This window comes from Melitaea cinxia, chromosome 5 (assembly GCF_905220565.1).
Source record: "Melitaea cinxia chromosome 5, ilMelCinx1.1, whole genome shotgun sequence".
NCBI classification, from domain to species: Eukaryota; Metazoa; Arthropoda; class Insecta; order Lepidoptera; family Nymphalidae; genus Melitaea; species Melitaea cinxia.
This window is the reverse complement of record NC_059398.1, coordinates 16,092,715-16,111,880: the sequence shown is the minus strand read 5'-3', so window position 1 is coordinate 16,111,880 and position 19,166 is coordinate 16,092,715. Positions and strand designations below refer to the sequence as shown.

The following is a 19,166-nucleotide window of genomic DNA, read 5'->3' as shown; positions in this document are numbered from 1 at the left end:
TTCGAAATTGCGTTCTAAAGACTAAATTTGAAATGTGCCCTTGTATATCTAACAAACTGTTCACAACAATAAATATTCAATCATTTATATATTGTAACTCATGCTATCAATGATAAACGTAAATATAAATGCGTTTTCTTTAGCTTTGTATCATTAGTATAGTATTCAGTTTTTTGCTTTTAAAGAGCGTTTTCGAAATTGCGTTCTAAAAACTAAATTTGAAATGTGCCCTTGTATAATCTAACAAACTGTTCATACACAACAATAAATATTCAATCATTTATATATTGTAACTCATGCTATCAATGATAAACGTAAATAAATCGTTGTCTGTTGAGCAGTTCACAACAGTCCACTCATATCTTGACTACTTCAATGATATATAAATTAACGCCACACAGAGTAACGTAACACAGAAGTTAGAAAACTTTCATTGGATAATTGTTATTTATTTTATTATTGAAATACACTATAAGCTGAATGTATTCATTATATTAAATAAATAATGTTGTTTGCTAGCAAACGAAAAAAACGACTTCAATTACATCGACAAGTAATACAACGTAAGTAGAAGAAAAAAATTAACAGTAGTCGTAACTACGATTTTCGAGAGTTCCCCTCGATTTCTCTGGGATTTCATCATCAGATCCTGGTTTCCTTATAATAGTACCACCCTAGGATATCCCTTTTCCAACAAAAAAATAATTATCAAAATCGGTTCATAAACGACAAAGTTATCCCCGAACATACATTAAAAAAATTATATATGGTCGAATTGAGTGATCACCTCCTTTTTTGAAGTCGGTTAAAAATAATAATATAGGTACATAATTAAACCCACACAACTGATTCTCTCTCTACTCAGCATGAATTACTGCAGTGTCGGGAATATGGAAACACAAACAATACAAAGACAGACTCCCAGACCACGACAAACATCTGAATGGCCTATACAATTGTAACGGGTAGGAATCGAACCCACGACCGCAACCGCAAGAGCTACTGCTGTGACCGCGAATCATTTGTGTAATATGCATTCAAAGGTTAGTTATATGTCTAGAGAATATGAAATTATCTAATATATAAAATTCTCGTGTCGCGGTGTTTGTAATTAAACTCCTCCGAAAGGGCTTGACCGATTCTCATGAAATTTTGTGTGCATATTGGGTAGGTCCGAGAATCGAACTACATCTATTTTTCATATCTCTAAGTTATAAGGGAGAGGGGGAATAAGGAGGTTAATAACATATGTATATGGCAAAACAACGTTTGCGGGGTCAGCTAGTTATATTACGTAAATCTAATACTATTAAACGAGCAATTCTTATATATATATATAATAATATATATATATATATATATATATATATATATATATATATATATATATATATATATATATATATATATATATATATATATGTGTGTGTGTGTGTGTGTGTATATGTATATACAATCTGAATCGGAAAGGGCTCCAACGATTTTCATGAAATTTGGTATGCAAGGGAAATCGTGGGCGATAAATCAATATAGCTAGGATTCATTTTTAGAAAATGTCGTTTCATCCCTGTTTTTAGGCAATGAAAAATCGTTACAATATTGTTACAATACGAAGGTAAATTTTGCAATTGTCAGTAAAGTTCTTTTTTTAGTTATTGGTAAAATCAAAAAATATTATTCATATTTTATAAATATGTAATTCGTACTTAAATATGATTTCCAAAAAACACGATTTACTAAAAATACCGAGCTAAGCTCGGTCACCCAGATACTATATTTATTATGTGTCTTAGAATTTTATATACTTTTATACATTCTATCAATTTGAAATATGTAATTTGTTTATGGTATTACTAGTTTCAAGATCTATTTTGTCATTTTTTAAGTATATTTGTTTCATATTACGTACATTATGGTATGTGTTTATATATATTGCAAGTAAAATATTAATAAGGATTAGACTTACGCAAAACAGTGCTTTAAAATGTAATGTATAACGATATTCAAAGAAACATAGATCTAATTTCAGTTGTCTTCAGTTTTCTAATATGGCTTCTATATATGTGTATTATTATTTATAAATATTACAAGATCTGCTTTGTCTTGCTTGCACTTGCCTTTGATATTTAATGCTTAACTGGTCTTTGAAATTAAAAGTAAATTAATTGATCTAGAAGATTCTGATGAGTTTAAAGTAACAAATAAACAAAAGTATTCCTCAGTTTTATATCGTCAATATAGTTTTTAGATGTTATTGTAAACAATATTCTCTATAACTCAATACTCTGCCAATACTAATTGACAAGAAATTCAGTCTTCATTGATTCGTCGCGAACGCTGTGTGACAATACATTCACATACTTTTTTATATATAATATATATACATACATTTATAAGTCTCGAGACTTTTGTTGAATGTGTGTGTGTGTGTGTGTTTAAAAACGTACTTTTCTTTAATTTTGTTTTGAAGATTTTCTTTTTTAATTCTTCTGTCAGTAATGTGTTATTGTAAAAGATTATAATGTTATGTTATGTCATTCAATGCAAAGCTTACGATTATAAAAAGGACATAAAGACAAACATTCATTTATATATAGATTAATATTATAAAGATTGTGTAAATTTGAAAAAGGAAATATGTGAAGATTGAAATCATGTTCAATAGACATTATGGAGCATACGGAAATAATAAACAAGGATATTATGCACAGGTAATATATTATGTAATAAGTACATTCGTTACTTTAAAATAAATAATAGAGAATTATCAACAAAAAAGTGCAAGTTTTGTATTTCACAAAACAATTAATTAATAACTTAAATTATTATGAAAACAACCAACATCTGAAATATCGCTTTCTTGATGGAGTGACAAGGGATATTGTGTTTTAAGTCTTAGGAAATAATTGCTTATACCGTGTTATAAATTACATTATTCAATAGAGAAATATTAACTTCAATTACTTTGAAGTGACGTATTTATTAAATTGAAACGTTTGCCTATATTGAATAAAAAATAAGTAAAAATTATTTGTTGCACTTTATTTATTGTTCCTTATATTTATTTAACGACTCATTAATTTAATTTATGAGTTTTTTTTAAGTTAAAATGTACTATGATTCTTTTTTGAAGTTATACTTCTTTTGGCGCATTAGGGAAAAATAATGAGAGTTAATTTTTATGACGCGCGCACACCGTCATAAAAAACCCTGACAGTGTCACCCTGAAGTTAACTAGTCAATGAAGAAGTTAGCAACATGAAACTAGCTAGCTAATGAAGAATGACTTCTTACGTGCTTACATAAGTACACACACTCTTTTTTTTGTTTGTTCAAGTAAGCTATGTAAAGTAATAATTTTTCAGTCGAACTTTAACTGTTCGGTTTTTGTTTGTAGTCTTCATACTTTTGAAATACAAAACCTTTAACAAATCTAGCGTGTTCACAATTCATAACTTCTGTACAATATAACACTACTAACCATTTTATATACGGACAGTACACAAGTTTTCGTGTAAGCTTAGATATTTTGTATATGAAACATGGGCTTTGGTACTTGTTACCTTTTAAATAAGAGTTGTAATGCAATGCAGGGGTGAGTAGATGTTGTATGAGTATCATTTGTCTTAGCCAGAAACACAGGTGTAGAAGAGAGAATTCAGCAAAAGTGGTATATTAACGTTAAATAGAAATACATACAGCATCATATATTTAAACATAAACACATTTATTTCATTTAGCATTTCCAAGCAGGGATTTGTAACAAGGTAATATGAAATATATGTTATTCTGAGCTACCAGAGTTAAATATGTAGTTACAACTGAGAAGCCTTAGAAATATTACTTGGTTTTGTAATTTTGTTATATAATTTAGAATATTGTTATCACAAACTAGCTTTCTTCAAAATAAAATTACACCATTTATTACATTAAAAAAATTGTTATAATCTAATAAAAAATTACAATTCACGGTAGATATAAATAAAGTACCTATCACCTTAAAATTATTTTTTAGTCGGTACATTACTAAAGATACTTCTAAGACCCGTTATTCTAAGGTTTGCGCAGGTGGTTCTCAACAAATGTATCTCCATCGTAGTGGTAAACGATACTGGAGTAGACACGTACTTTCTTTGTTTTCAGACGAAGCGAAAATGACTGCGAAGAAAAGAAAAAAAAAACGCGAAAAAATCGGTCTGTAGCTTCCATTTCCTTTAATCTTCGCACCGACCACATTGGTGTTTCTGCAATTTTAATGGAATGGAACCGTCATAAGTTATTATTATAGATTTAGAGAGTAATGGATTTTTCATATATTTTTTTTTTTTTGAAAAGTTTGTGTATATTTTTAAGGTGAAAAATTGAAAAATAAATTAATGCAGTTTAATATGTAGAAGAATACTTTGAACGAAAATAAAATCAGAAAAAAAAAACTTAAATACTTTTTGTGGTATACAAGTATAACCCCCAGGGCTTGAGTTATTCACGATTCAGCCTGTAATATCCCAATGCTACCCATACGCCTCTTTCTCCAAGGAGAAGGTTCGGAAATTGATCCACCACGCTGCTCCCTCTGCTAGGCATAAGCCCCTATCTTCATGTCGGAGAACGATCAGAGCTTAATTTTCTACGCTGCTTCACTACAGGTTAGCGGATATATTCCCTATTATGAGTAACGATTCCTGTCAGGTGTCTATGATAAAAACCGTGACCGACAGATCAACGTGCTTTCCGAGGCACGGTGGGGAGAACCACAAGGATTATTATTAAAGTATTACAACATTTAAAGGATTGGTTAGTTTCAATCGCGGTATTTATACTGGACATCTATCGCGGTTTAACTCGCGTTCTGTGTTCAAATGTTCCGCTTTTGTCACCTCGTGTGACAACTAAATAATATTATTCCTAATGTCGAAATAGTTATTAAACTTAATTCATTATTTTGAGTCAAGGGTAAGTCTATATATTAATAAGTGAAGCCATAACTTTGAACCCATTTAACGGAAATTGTACGGACGGAGGTGTATGAAATTTCACACACTTATAGTTTATATAGAGAAGTGCAGAAGGCTAATATTTTTTTTTAAAATTATACACAAAATATACATTAAATAAAAAATAAAAACATGACACACACTACCATGTGGTTAACACACACACGCATATATATTATATACTCTTTTGTTTATTGTTAAAGTCTGACGGCAAATTGAGAATAGATTATAGATTAAAATTGTTTCTCTATACTGAATGTCAAACATAATCATAATAAATTCATTAAAGCCTTAATAATGTTCAAACTTATAATGTAAATTAATTATGGCCGAATTTCGACCACTAGGCGACCACTAGGAATACAGTACAAAAAGATATTATTATAAATAATCTTATAGAGCTTGTCAGATTTGTTCATTGCTTCTCAATTGTCTACAGCTACCCCATTATGAGATCATTAGTATCATTTCACCCAGACCCTACTGCTAGTAACAATCGCAGCCCTAAAGAGCGATCCAAAGGGTTAGGATACATCAATCAGACCCTGACACGCCCAATGGCCAAATGGAAAATAAGGGACAAGGGGTCTGCTTACGAAGAAATAAATGGAAAAAAGTTTTTGTTTAGTGAATTTCGCTGCTAAAGAAAAGATGCGACTTTAGTTGTAATACAGGCAATCTTGTGTTTAAATGTTTTTGCTCTCATATTCTGTTTATTTTATATTTATTGCATTCTAGCTGTGTCACAATGGTTTGTCCGCGTAGTTCTCGGTCCTAGGATTATTTCGGGATGAATAGTAGTCTGTAGAAACATAATTCAGGATGTTCTGCTGTCAGCAGATCAAATTACGTTGCATCAATTAATTCTTTCATTCTGTCAAACTTTAGTTATCTATTTCTTTTCCTCTTATGCTTTTTATGCTTTAAGGAGTTTTTTATTACTGCTGTTACATGTCATTTTTGTCAATAAATATCTTTTATTCAAAGATGGTGGATCTAAGCAACGGTCTAGGCAGTCTAAGTTGCAGATTTAATTTTCATCATTCTAAATTTACAGAGGTCATATAGGTGAGTCTTTTTTTAATTGTTTGTATATTTGAACCTCTAGCAGAAGACTTCATTCTACTGCGGGATTTAAAAATTAGGGCGTGTATTGATTTATTTTACTCCCAGTTTAGTACAGACCGAAGTACTCAGCTATATTTTCTTATACTATTCGTACTAGAGTGACAGACAAACGTAAGGTTGACCGTAATTTATAAATGCTTGCAATGCTCTACCACCTGCTGCCACCACAGCGTTTCCCCATAATTTCTGGCTAACTTACTCATATAATCATAGCACTACTTATGACTTATGAGTAGTATCATTTGGCTTTTACAGTCGGACTGCTCCAGATTTTAAACAAGATTTTTCCGACTATGCTCTACCTCATATAAAACTGTATAATATTTACATTTGATTACATATTTATAAAGGAATTATAGGCTAATCAATAACCGACATTTAATCTATCGCAATAGGGCTCACAAATCGTAAAAACAATGGTCATTTAACGCAGTCGCGTTAAAAACGGATGAAAGTTTAACATTTAAAATTCAATTAAACGCTGATTTCCATCCGCGTCCAGCTACAGCGCCATCGGAACCGAACGACCGTCGACCGGCATATAAAAGTTTTTAACGAACTTTTAAACTGAAAACAAAATTACTTTTAGCGCTTTAACGCGACACAATTTGCTCAGAATCTGTACATTTTTATGCAGGGTATTGATTTGTAAGAATATTGTGTAACGTTGAAAACAATGTTATGTAGGTATTGAAGCTTTGTAATGTGATTTGTAATGGCCGGTCACTATAATTATTCATGGCTATATTTACTATTGATAGTGTTCTAATACGAAATTAGTACCAAACATTCATTTGCAGTTAATGTAAAATTTCTTTATTCTTTCAAATAAAACCAAATATTGATTGTTGAAGTCCGTAGTCGTCTTGTCAATCAAATATAAAAGGTAAGCTTATCTTATAAAAAACTAAAAACCTAATTTGATGTGTATAAAGCTACACCAAAAGTATTCCAAATTTTTAGATACGTACAAAGAAAATTGGCAACACTGTTACAAGCTTAATTAATTTTCTTGATTTGAATTAAATTAATAAAATTGTACAGTACTGCACTATGCTACAATGGCTGCTGCTTAAACAAGCTATGCCTCGCCGTATCATCCATCATCCATCCATCCACCAGGCTTTAGAACTCCACTGCTGGACGTAGGCCTCGCCTAATGCTCGCTACTTCGTCCGGTCCTATACCCTCTAAATCTTTCTGCTGTTTTCTTTATGCCGTCAGCCCACAAGGTTGGAGGAGTCCACCGTTTCAACAACATAAAAAAAAATTTAATAGCTTATTGCCTTCTTCGGTAAATAGACTATTAACAAAAAAAAAAAAAAAAAAAAATTCAATTAAAAAAAGTACTTCCTGAGATTAGAAGGTTCAAACAAAGACTCTTCAGCTTCACAATACCAGTATAGATAGGCCACCTTGAGCATAAACAATAAAAAGTTACTGCACTGCACTGCACTGAGCAGTTAACCTACCCATCAGGGAAGCTCAACAAAACTTAATTAAACATATCAATATTAACTCAATTTACCCCGAGTTATGTTATATCGTTGTAATCTCGTGTTAATTATCGTGCCGATCTTCTGTGATGAAGTGCCCTCGACTTAGATTAGCCTTTGTCCGCTAATGATGGATGAAAGAGGGTGACTTCATATTTGTTATATGTTAAGTTATACGCGGAAGCGGATACTTACCTAAGACTTCGTTTTTTTAGTCAGTATAATGGTTGGCAGGATCTTTATAATTTTACAGTTATTAAATAAAATTAGGTTTTAGATTGATTAACTTTTTTTCTTTAATCTCAAATCAGCTGTGCTTCGAGTTTTACCTTTAATCTGGATCCCGTGAAAATGACTGGATTAAAACTACGTACTTTGTTATTATTGTAGGTATCAAGTAACATCAAAATTTCATGGGCTAACAACTTTTCTTTTAGTTTAATTATTTGATCACGTTAAATGAGTAAAGATACATCAAAATAAGCAGTACCCAATGTGAAATTTGCAATACCCTGAAACCGATATCTAAGTCTATTTGTTATATTAAGACACTGTAAACTTAAATTGCAAATAAACTTAGGAAGTTAAATTTAAAAAATTTAATCAAATGTCACTTATCATTTAAACTACACACGAAGTCGCAAAGGTTTCACCGGGCCTCGTTTAATTCGACGGGTTAATCTGCCATTGTCCGGCGAGACGACGTCAGTTGTTGTCAACCATTCATGGACCGGTGACGAGGGACGAGTGTATTTAATTTGTTCGTATTAAGTTTTGTATATTTCTAATTTGTCCGTCTTATACTAAGTATGTTTGGTCGCTTTGAGGGTCTTTGTCTTAGCTTTGTGTTACTGTTACTGTGTGTGTGTGTGTGTGTAAGATGTGTGCTAGCAATTTGCGGTTGTTAATTTATAATAGGTATACGTTTTATATCACCATTAATAATAATTAATTATTACCTTGTTGACACCGACACCGACATAATGACACACCGATATACCGACACCGACACAACGATACCGACACCGATATACCGACATCGACGCCGACACAACTACACCGACATAATGACACACCGATATACCGACATAATGATACACCGATATACCGACACCGACACAACTACTATAGATACTACGATACAACTACTACGATAATTATAGATTGTTTCATGAGTAGAGGAAAAATACCTTAGTAAAACAGAGATTTGCCAAATAAGTTAGAATGGGAACTATTAAGTCTTTTGATTTTTTTTAAAAAATTTGTAGGAATATTATCATGACCAGGTGCACTATCTGTCTTTAAATTCATAATGATTGAACTAACTTCTTCTTGATCTGTAGGAAAAATAACAAAAGATGACGATTGATTTTCATCATTAAGTATCTGTGTTTGTTTGTTATGATGTAAAATTTTATTTCTTTAGCAAGGCTAGGTCCAATATTAGCAAAGAAGTTATTTATAGCACTAACTGCCTTTATAGGACATGGATCTGTATCCAGTAATCGTGAGTTCGTTGATTTAGATTTTTTTAATTTTAATGACACACCGATATACCGACACCGACACCGACACCGACATACCGACAACTGACACACCGATACACCGACACCGACACAACTACACCGACATAATGACACACTGATATACTGACACAACTACACCGACATAATGACATACCGATATACCGACACTGACACACCGATACACTGACACCGATATAATGACCCACCGATATACCGACACCGACACAACGATACCGACAACGACATTGACACACCGATACAACGATACCGACACAACTACACCGACATAGTGATACCGACACAACGATACTGACAACGACACTGACACACTGATACAACGATATCGACACAACTACACCGACATAGTGACACACCGATATACCGACGCCGACACAACGATACCGACACCGACATACCGACAACTGACACACCGATACACCGACACCGACAAAACTACACCGACATAATGACACACCGATACAACGATACCGACACAACTACACCGACATAGTGACACACCGATATACCGACGCCGACACAACGATACCGACAGCGATATACCGCCACCGACATAATGACACACCGATATACCGACACCGACACCGACACTGACATACCGACAACTGACACACCGATACACCGACACCGACACAACTACACCGACATAATGACACACCGATATACCGACGCCGACACAACGATACCGACACCGACATACCGACAACTGACACACCGATACACCGACACCGACAAAACTACACCGACATAATGACACACCGATATACTGACACCGCCGACACAACTACACCGACATAATGACACACCGATATACCGACACCGACACAACTACACCGACATAATGACACACCGATATACTGACACCGACACTGACACACCGATACACTGACACCGATATACTGACACCGACACTGACACACCGATACACTGACACCGACATAATGACACACCGATATACCGACACCGACACAACTACACCGACATAATGACACACCGATATACTGACACCGACACTGACACACCGATACACTGACACCGATATAATGACACACCGATGTACCGACACCGACACGGACACACCGGTACACTGACACCGATATAATGACACACTGATATACCAACACCGACACAACGATACCGACACTGACACACCGATACACCGATACCGACACAACTACACCGACATAATGACACACCGATACACCGACAGCGACATAATGACACACCGATATACCGATACCGATACAACGATACCGACACCGACGCAACGATACCGACACCGACACAACGATACCGACACACCAATACACCGACACGGACACAACTACACCGACATAATGACACACCGATATACTGACACCGACACTGACACACCGATACACTGACACCGATATAATGACACACCGATACACCGACACGGACACAACTACACCGACATAATGACACACCGATATAACGACACCGACACCGATATACCGACACCGACACAACTACACCGACATAATGACACACCGATATACCGACACCGACACTGACACCGATATAATGACACACCGATATACCGACACCGACACAACTACACCGACATAATGACACACCGATATAACGACACCGACACCGATATACTGACACCGACACAACTACACCGACATAATGACACACCGATATACCGACGCCGACACAACGATACCGACACCGACATACCGACAACTGACAGTCGGTATCGTTGTGTCGGTGTTGGTATATCAGTGTGTCATTATATCGGTGTCAGTGTACCGGTGTGTCCGTGTCGGTGTCGGTACATCGGTGTGTCATTATATCGGTGTCAGTGTATCGGTGTGTCAGTGTCGGTGTCAGTATATCGGTGTGTCATTATGTCGGTGTAGTTGTGTCGGTGTCGGTATATCGGTGTGTCATTATGTCGGTGTAGTTGTGTCGGCGGTGTCAGTATATCGGTGTGTCATTATGTCGGTGTAGTTTTGTCGGTGTCGGTGTATCGGTGTGTCAGTTGTCGGTATGTCGGTGTCGGTATCGTTGTGTCGGCGTCGGTATATCGGTGTGTCATTATGTCGGTGTAGTTGTGTCGGTGTCGATATATGGGTGTCGGTGTCGTTATATCGGTGTGTCATTATGTCGGTGTAGTTGTGTCGGTGTCGATATATCGGTGTCGGTGTCGTTATATCGGTGTGTCAGTGTCGGTGTCAGTATATCGGTGTCATTATGTCGGTGTAGATGTGTCGGCGGTGTCTGTATATCGGTGTGTCATTATGTCGGTATGTCGGTGTCGGTGTCGGTATATCGGTGTGTCATTATGTCGGTGTCGGTATATCGGTGTGTCATTATGTCGGTGTAGTTGTGTCCGTGTCGGTGTCGTTGTCGATATCGTTGTGTCGGTGTTGGTATATCGGTGTGTCACTGTCAGTGTATTTGTGTCGGTATCGTTGTGTCGGTGTGTCAGTGTCGTTGTCGGTATCGTTGTGTCGGTATGTCAGTGTCGTTGTCGGTATCGTTGTGTCGGTGTCGGTATATCGGTGTGTCATTATATCGGTGTCAGTGTACCGGTGTGTCAGTGTCGGTGTCGGTATATCGGTGTGTCATTATATCGGTGTCAGTTTATCGGTGTGTCAGTGTCGGTGTCAGTATATCGGCGTGTCATTATGTCGGTGTTGGTATATCGGTGTGTCATTATGTCGGTGTCGATATATCGGTGCCGGTGTCGTTATATCGGTGTGTCATTATGTCGGTGTAGTTGTGTCCGTGTCGGTGTCGTTGTCGATATCGTTGTATCGGTGTTGGTATATCGGTGTGTCATTATATCGGTGTCGGTGTATCGGTGTGTCAGTGTCGGTGTCGGTATATCGGTGTGTCATTATATCGGTGTCAGTATACCGGTGTGTCAGTGTCGGTGTCGGTATATCGGTGTGTCATTATATCGGTGTCAGTGTATCGGTGAGTCAGTGTCGGTGTCAGTGTCGGTGTCAGTATATCGATGTGTCATTATGTCGGTGTAGTTGTGTCGGTGTCGATATATCGGTGTCGGTGTCGTTATATCGGTGTGTCATTATGTCGCTGTAGTTGTGTCGATGTCGATATATCGGTGTGTCATTATATCGGTGTCAGTATACCGGTGTGTCAGTGTCGGTGTCGGTATATCGGTGTGTCATTATATCGGTGTCAGTGTATCGGTGTGTCAGTGTCGGTGTCAGTATATCGGTGTGTCATTATGTCGGTGTAGTTGTGTCGGCGGTGTCGGTATATCGGTGTGTCATTATGTCGGTATGTCGGTGTCGGCATATCGGTGTGTCATTATGTCGGTGTCGGTATATCGGTGTGTCATTATGTCGGTGTCGGTATATCGGTGTCGGTGTCGGTATATCGGTGTGTCATTATGTAGGTGTAGTTTTGTCGGTGTCGGTGTAGTTTTGTCTGTGTCGGTGTCTCGGTGTGTCAGTTGTCGGTATGTCGGTGTCGGTGTCGGTGTCGGTATATCGGTGTGTCATTATGTCGGTGTAGTTGTGTCGGTGTCGGTATATCGGTGTGTCAGTTGTCGGTATGTCGGTGTCGGTGTCGGTGTCGGTATTTCGCTGTCGGTATCGTTGTATCGGCATATCGCTGTCGGTATCGTTGTGTCGGCGTCGGCATATCGGTGTGTCACTATGTCAGTGTATATCGTTGTGTCGGTGTGTCAATGTCGTTGTCGGTATCGTTGTGTTGGTGTTGGTATATCGGTGTGTCATTATATCGGTGTCGGTGTGTCGGTGTGTCAGTGTCGGTGTCGGTATATCGGTGTGTCATTATGTCGGTGTCGGTATATAGGTGTCGGTGTCGTTATATTGGTGTGTCATTATGTCGGTGTAGTTGTGTCCGTGTCGGTGTATTTGTGTGTCAGTGTCGGTGTCGGTATACGGTGTCGGTGTCGGTATATCGGGTTGTCATTATGTCAGTGTCGGTATAACGGTGTCGGTGTCAGTATATCGGGTTGTCAATATGTCGGTGAAGTTATGTCAATATCGGTGTATCGGTGTGTCAGTGTCGGTGTCGGTATCGTTGTGTCGGTGTCGGTATCGTTGCGTCGGTGTCGGTATCATTGTATCGGTATCAGTATATCGGTGTGTCATTATGTCGCTGTCGGTGTATCGGTGTGTCATTATGTCGGTGTAGTTGTGTCGGTATCGGTGTATCGGTGTGTCAGTGTCGGTATCGTTGTGTCGGTGTTGGTATATCAGTGTGTCATTATGTCGGTGTCGGTGTATCGGTGTGTCAGTGTCGGTGTCGGTATATCGGTGTGTCATTATGTCGGTGTATCGGTGTGTCATTATGTGGGTGTCATTATGTCGGTATAGTTGTGTCGGCGTCGGTGTATCGGTGTGTCAGTGTCGGTGTCGGTATCGGTGTCTGAATACACCTATGTGTACTAAAATATTTCTTACATTTTTCTCAACTATTATTTTTCCATATATGTATTTTTATTTTCCATATATTTATTTTTATTTTTATGCATTTTTCCTTCTTGATTCATTATTATCTTTTTTAATGAATCGTAAACAGAAGATTATTTTTATAAATAGAAACGTTCTCCCCGAGAGTCTGTACCTAATTGATGTATTGGTGTTATGTGTACGCGATACAATGGAGCCTTCGTCACGTAGACAAATGGACAGGAGCTGTGACAATAGGCCTCAATAAAAATGGACCCTTAGATTTGTGGAAAGGGGATTATTGAGTTTCTATGTTACAGTGAGTTTCTATGTTTCTATGTTACAGCAGTGTTAATTGGTGTGTTATTTATTTTTACATGAATATATTATATATACATACATCTATATATACATACTAATAATCTTAAGCTCGCGTGTACATCGAAAGACATTTCAAAATCTGTAATACCTATAAATAAATGTGAAACAAAGGCCTATTTTTTACTTTAATTAAATAGATTATTCAAATAAAAGAAAGAATTACTGTAATTTTATAGTTACTAACTTTAGCTACTAGAAATATTATTGACTAGAAATAAATTAGAAATTTTAGTTACATTTAAAATAATCTTGTATCTAAAAATGTTTACAACATCTGTTTGATAACAGAAAAAAAAAATCTTCATATCCGGAATGATTGAAAACGTTCCACAAAAGTAATGGTCGCTATACAGCTACAAAATAATTGCAGTACAATTTGTAACGAACTTAATAACCTGGGACTGTATTTAAATATTGAGAATTCTGAGTGTTTCAACTTTGTTTTGTAATAACGGTTCTAGTTGATTTGGAACGTAAATGTTTACAATACCAGCATTTTGAAGATTATCTCTTTAACATATTATATATAACTTTTTGAAGTTATAGCTTTTAATTTTTGTTTAGAATTTTTTTCGTATATTTTAAAGTTTGTATTTGTGAAGTAGTTTAATAATTACTTTTATAAATATAATAAAAATATTTAAACGAGGTGGACCGACGATCTGGCTAGGGTCGCGGGAAGCCGCTGGATGTGTGCTGCGCAGGACCGACCGTCGTGGAAAAAATTAGGGGAGGCTTATGCCCACCGCTTCCGTGACCGTGAGCTGATGTGATGATGATGATGATGATGATGATTTAAAAAGTTGAATTGAAAATTCAGGCGTCGAATTTCAAATTTTTTATTAATATTTCTTTGTTCACGTTTTGTATAAGTAGGTATATATATCATAATTATACATTTACAATACTACAAGTCCTATTTGTTTCCTTAACCTATCGTACACATTCTCAAGTAAAATAAAAGTACATATACAGTAAACAACTAATTAAGACGGATATACGTACATAATATACAAGCTTATGTATAGGAAATAAGGAGTGAATCGTCTCCTGGTTGACATCCCGACTGGCCTGGAAATGAATTTATCGAGCGAATGAAAAATGATGGAGGGCTTGAAAAGGGCGGCGTTGAATCTTGCAGGACGCGGTTAGTGAATAGGGCTATTTGTACAATACTACAAATTTGCGTTGTTTCACTCGAGTCTATAAATTTGTTATACTTCAAAATTAACCTGTAGAGGTAGTTACAAGCGAAATGCATTGCTTTAAATACCATTTTATAAGCAATAGTTTAGGAACCACAATATACTGCATACAGCATACCATATCTAGGCCTCATAAAAAATAACCAAAAGTAATGTAAGCAAGAGAGGGTTTTAGTTTTGCGTAAACACCTGAACATGACATCTTAAACCATAACGCATTTCGATTCAGATCGACAGATCGGCAGACAAATAAGATAATGTGTTTAACCCGGCGTCAGTACAGTAGAAAACAATATCACTAACAGTCGGGTTGGGTTTAGAAGAAATGAATTTAAAATCATAGTAATTTCAATTATTAAAAGATTGTTCGTAAAATATTAAGGTAATTTATGTATAAAGGGACTTTAGGTACAACACATACACATTTAGTTATTATTATTTTTATATAAGTCATTACATAAAAGTATAAATTAATACTGGTACGACTGTTATAAATGTTAAAAGCTGTTGATTTACTACTTTCTTAAATTGAGAAATTATAAGGAATGCGCCCGTACCTTATTTTTGGTCCATTACTCGTTCTACAAAACCTGCCACTGGCAATCTTTTGGTCTGAATCACTGAACTAGTTACAAGTTACAATGAAACCTGACTATATTTGATCTCAAAATCTCGCGAGTAACCACTACAAATTCTTTAAGAAGATATTCCATACTTTACAACGAAATTATCTGAATTTCAAAAAACTATTCTGTACTTTAATGAAACTGAAATATTAATCTTTAATACGTAAATTATAAAAGAGGCATAAAAGATAGAAAGGGTGCATAGAATTTATCGTTCACATTGTACGAAGGTAATCTCCTGAAATATGATAAAGGGAAGTGAGAATACATCTTCCATATCAATATCCAATAACTATGGCCATTAATTTAGCGATATTTCCAAAAGATTTCACCCCCTCTTGAATTCAGCTTTTATTTATGACGCATGCGTCCTGCGGCGCCAGAGGTCGAGAAAGTTTGACATACAATGCAACTTGTAAATTGTATTATGACTATTATAATTAAATTGGGTATAGTTTGTATATCCGCCAACCCGCATTGAAGCAGCGTGGTAGATTAAGCTCTGATCCTTCTCCTACATGGGGAAAGAGGCGTATGCCCAGTAGTGGGATATTACAGGCTGAAGCGATAGTTTGTATAAAATATTAAAACACTGAAAGTGTCTTTGACTTGACTTTATGAGACTAGGCTATTTTTCATCACAAGTTCGCGTCAAAAATGAATGGTGAACTCGTTTGTTTTGCTCATAGTCACCACGTTGGGCAGGCGGGTTCTTGACTTCAGGGCTGGCTTTGTCGCACCGAAGACGCTGCTGCCCGTCTTCGTCCTGTGTATTTCAAAACAGCAGTTGGATAGTTATCCCGCCATCGGTCGGCTTTTTAAGTTCCATGTTGGTAATGGAACTGTGTTATCTCTTAGTCACTTCTTACGAAACCCACGGGAAGAGATGGCTATTTTCTTACTGCCGTAACCACACAGCGAAATATAGTTTTACACTTCACTTAAAATTTTTGATTTTATGGCCGGAATTTTTTTTTAGAAGGTTTTTCATCAACTCTATCAGATCAGTTTCATATCGAATTTCTAGGGAAATCATAGTAACTATTTAAAAAAATTATGTGATTAAATTTAAATTTTTCTAAGGTTTCTGGACTTTATGTCATTCGTTCATTGTTTAAAAATGTAAAATTTATAAGTTCCTATATCATAGTGATTTGATTTTTGATATTATTATCTTAAGTAATAATGTAATATAAATGAATATACTGAAATCTTTCTCTATGTCAAGTCCCTTTGTCTATCATTATTATATACGAATATCCGTCACAAAATGACATTAGATTCTAATCACAAGGGCATAGGACTGCAATTCGATTGTTGTAATTGAAAACTTTAAGGGCTGTTGTTCGGTTTCGTCCTTTGTTAATGAGCCGGTTCTACAATTAATTATAAGTCTCGTGAATGTTAATAACGTCTATTTTATGACGTTTTAAAATTTAAGGGATGCGTTTAATTGTGCGTGAATATATGTTCGTATGTATGTGTTGTTAAAGTTTTCTTCCGTGTAAGTTTTGTAATTTTGTCGAAGTGTATATTTTTCATTAGAAATGTATCTGTGTGACATGTATTTGTGTGTACGTCTTGGAATAATCTTTTTTTATGTGTTTCTAGTTTTTAAATAGTTAGGTTTACATTTGAAACCAATAGATGGCGTTGCAATGAGCTAGTGGTTGTTTTTTTGGATAAGACAACGTCTGTAGAACTACAGACCTATTTTCGTGCATAATTAAAATTTTCGTAGTTTGTTACAACTGCTGTGAAGTTATTAAAATTTATTCGAATACTTGTCAGTGTCAGCGTGACCAATATTTTAAAACAATTTTTTTTCATTATTCTTACTAGTAGAACAAAACTATAGTAGAACACATAATTAGTATCGCTATAAATGTTTTTATTACTTACTACATTATATCTTAGAATATTGAAAACAAAGAAACAAATGTAATATAATTCAAGGGAAATAACGAAAATTTATAAACCTTTTTAACCACATGATTAACAACTGGCTCATATGCTTTAATGAATTGAAATGTTAATAATATTAACTTATCAAACATTAACAATATTCTTTGACGGTTCGCAGGAAAGTGGACATAAGGTGCCAAATAATTCGTCTATTCTTTAGTGAAGCTAATTTTACTGTACTATTGGCCCAAACCTTAATATGTTTTACAGTTCTTTCTCCATAATTTTGTTTGATGTTATTAAAAAATCCCCGCGGTAAGTTTTCATTATTTAACGATAAACAATTAACAATATTATTTATTTTTGTTCTAGGAACTTCTGGAGAAGAGAATAAAGCAACTTGAAGACCAGTTGGAGGAAGAGAAGCGACGAACGCAACGCGAACGTATGGCTGTGACGAAGTTGCAGAACAAACTTATAAAGGTAAGAAATTTATTTTTATTTGCATAACCAGACCGTTGTTTCAGTTGGCAGGGACTCAATTTTCTACTGTCGGGATGTAGATTTATTTCCCGCCTCGAGAGTGGAAAGAATATAAGATAGAAGACGAGTGACCGATCATTGACTTCGTAATGGTTATTTTTGACATTTTAGGTTTGTTTGGTACTATTTCAGTCGTTCTACAATATTAAAATAATACTGATAACGAAATGAAACAAAAAAGCTATTTAAAGAACAAAATCACAATATTTTTCTTATGGGAAAAAATCATATAAAATATGACATAAAAATGTCTTATTTACAGTAATACCGTTCCATATCATATGCTCATACTATAGTTTCCACAACTGCTTCACCCCTAGTACTCAATATTAGTGCGTTTACTCACCATTTAGCTCAATAATACTGGTATAGATATCATCAATAATTGTGTTTTCAGGCAAACGAAAAAAAAAACCGACTTCAATAATATCGACAAGTAATTCAACGTAGAGGTAGATGAAAAAATATTCAAGTAAATACGCATTATCAAAGATTACTCCAAAAGTTGTAATCAGATCTCGATAAAATTTAAATGTGACCATATCATAAACGTCGGCTTTCGATTAAATTAAAAATCATTATAATGAGAATTTCGAGAGTTTCCCTCGATTTGTCTGGGATGCCTTCATCAGATCCTGGTTTTCTTACCATGGTACCACACTTAGATACCTACTTTCCAACAAAAAAAGAATTATCAAAATCGGTTCATAAACGACGAAGTTATTCCCGAACATACATAAATATATATATTGTCGAATTGAGTAACCTCCTCCTTTTTTTGCAGTCGTTTAAATATAAATATAATCACAACTGAAAAACTATTTATATCCAACTGATTAATCCGACAGAAGTTCTCAACCGTAATTGAAAATTTCATCCAAAACGAGATGAACGTAAAATTAGACAACATTGCAATTTACCACCGC

At 35.5% G+C, this 19,166-nt stretch overlaps 1 protein-coding gene across 1 annotated transcript in view; it reads left to right on the top strand.

Moving 5' to 3' along the window:
* LOC123653726 overlaps nt 1-18,428 on the top strand; it is a 166,806-nt gene extending 148,378 nt beyond the window's left edge. The window contains exon 3 of the mRNA XM_045589714.1: nt 18,070-18,428. Within this exon, the coding sequence (XP_045445670.1) occupies nt 18,070-18,207 (138 nt within the window). The 3' untranslated portion in view covers nt 18,208-18,428. The remainder of the gene's footprint in view (nt 1-18,069) is intronic.
* The last annotated feature ends 738 nt before the right edge of the window (nt 18,429-19,166 follow it).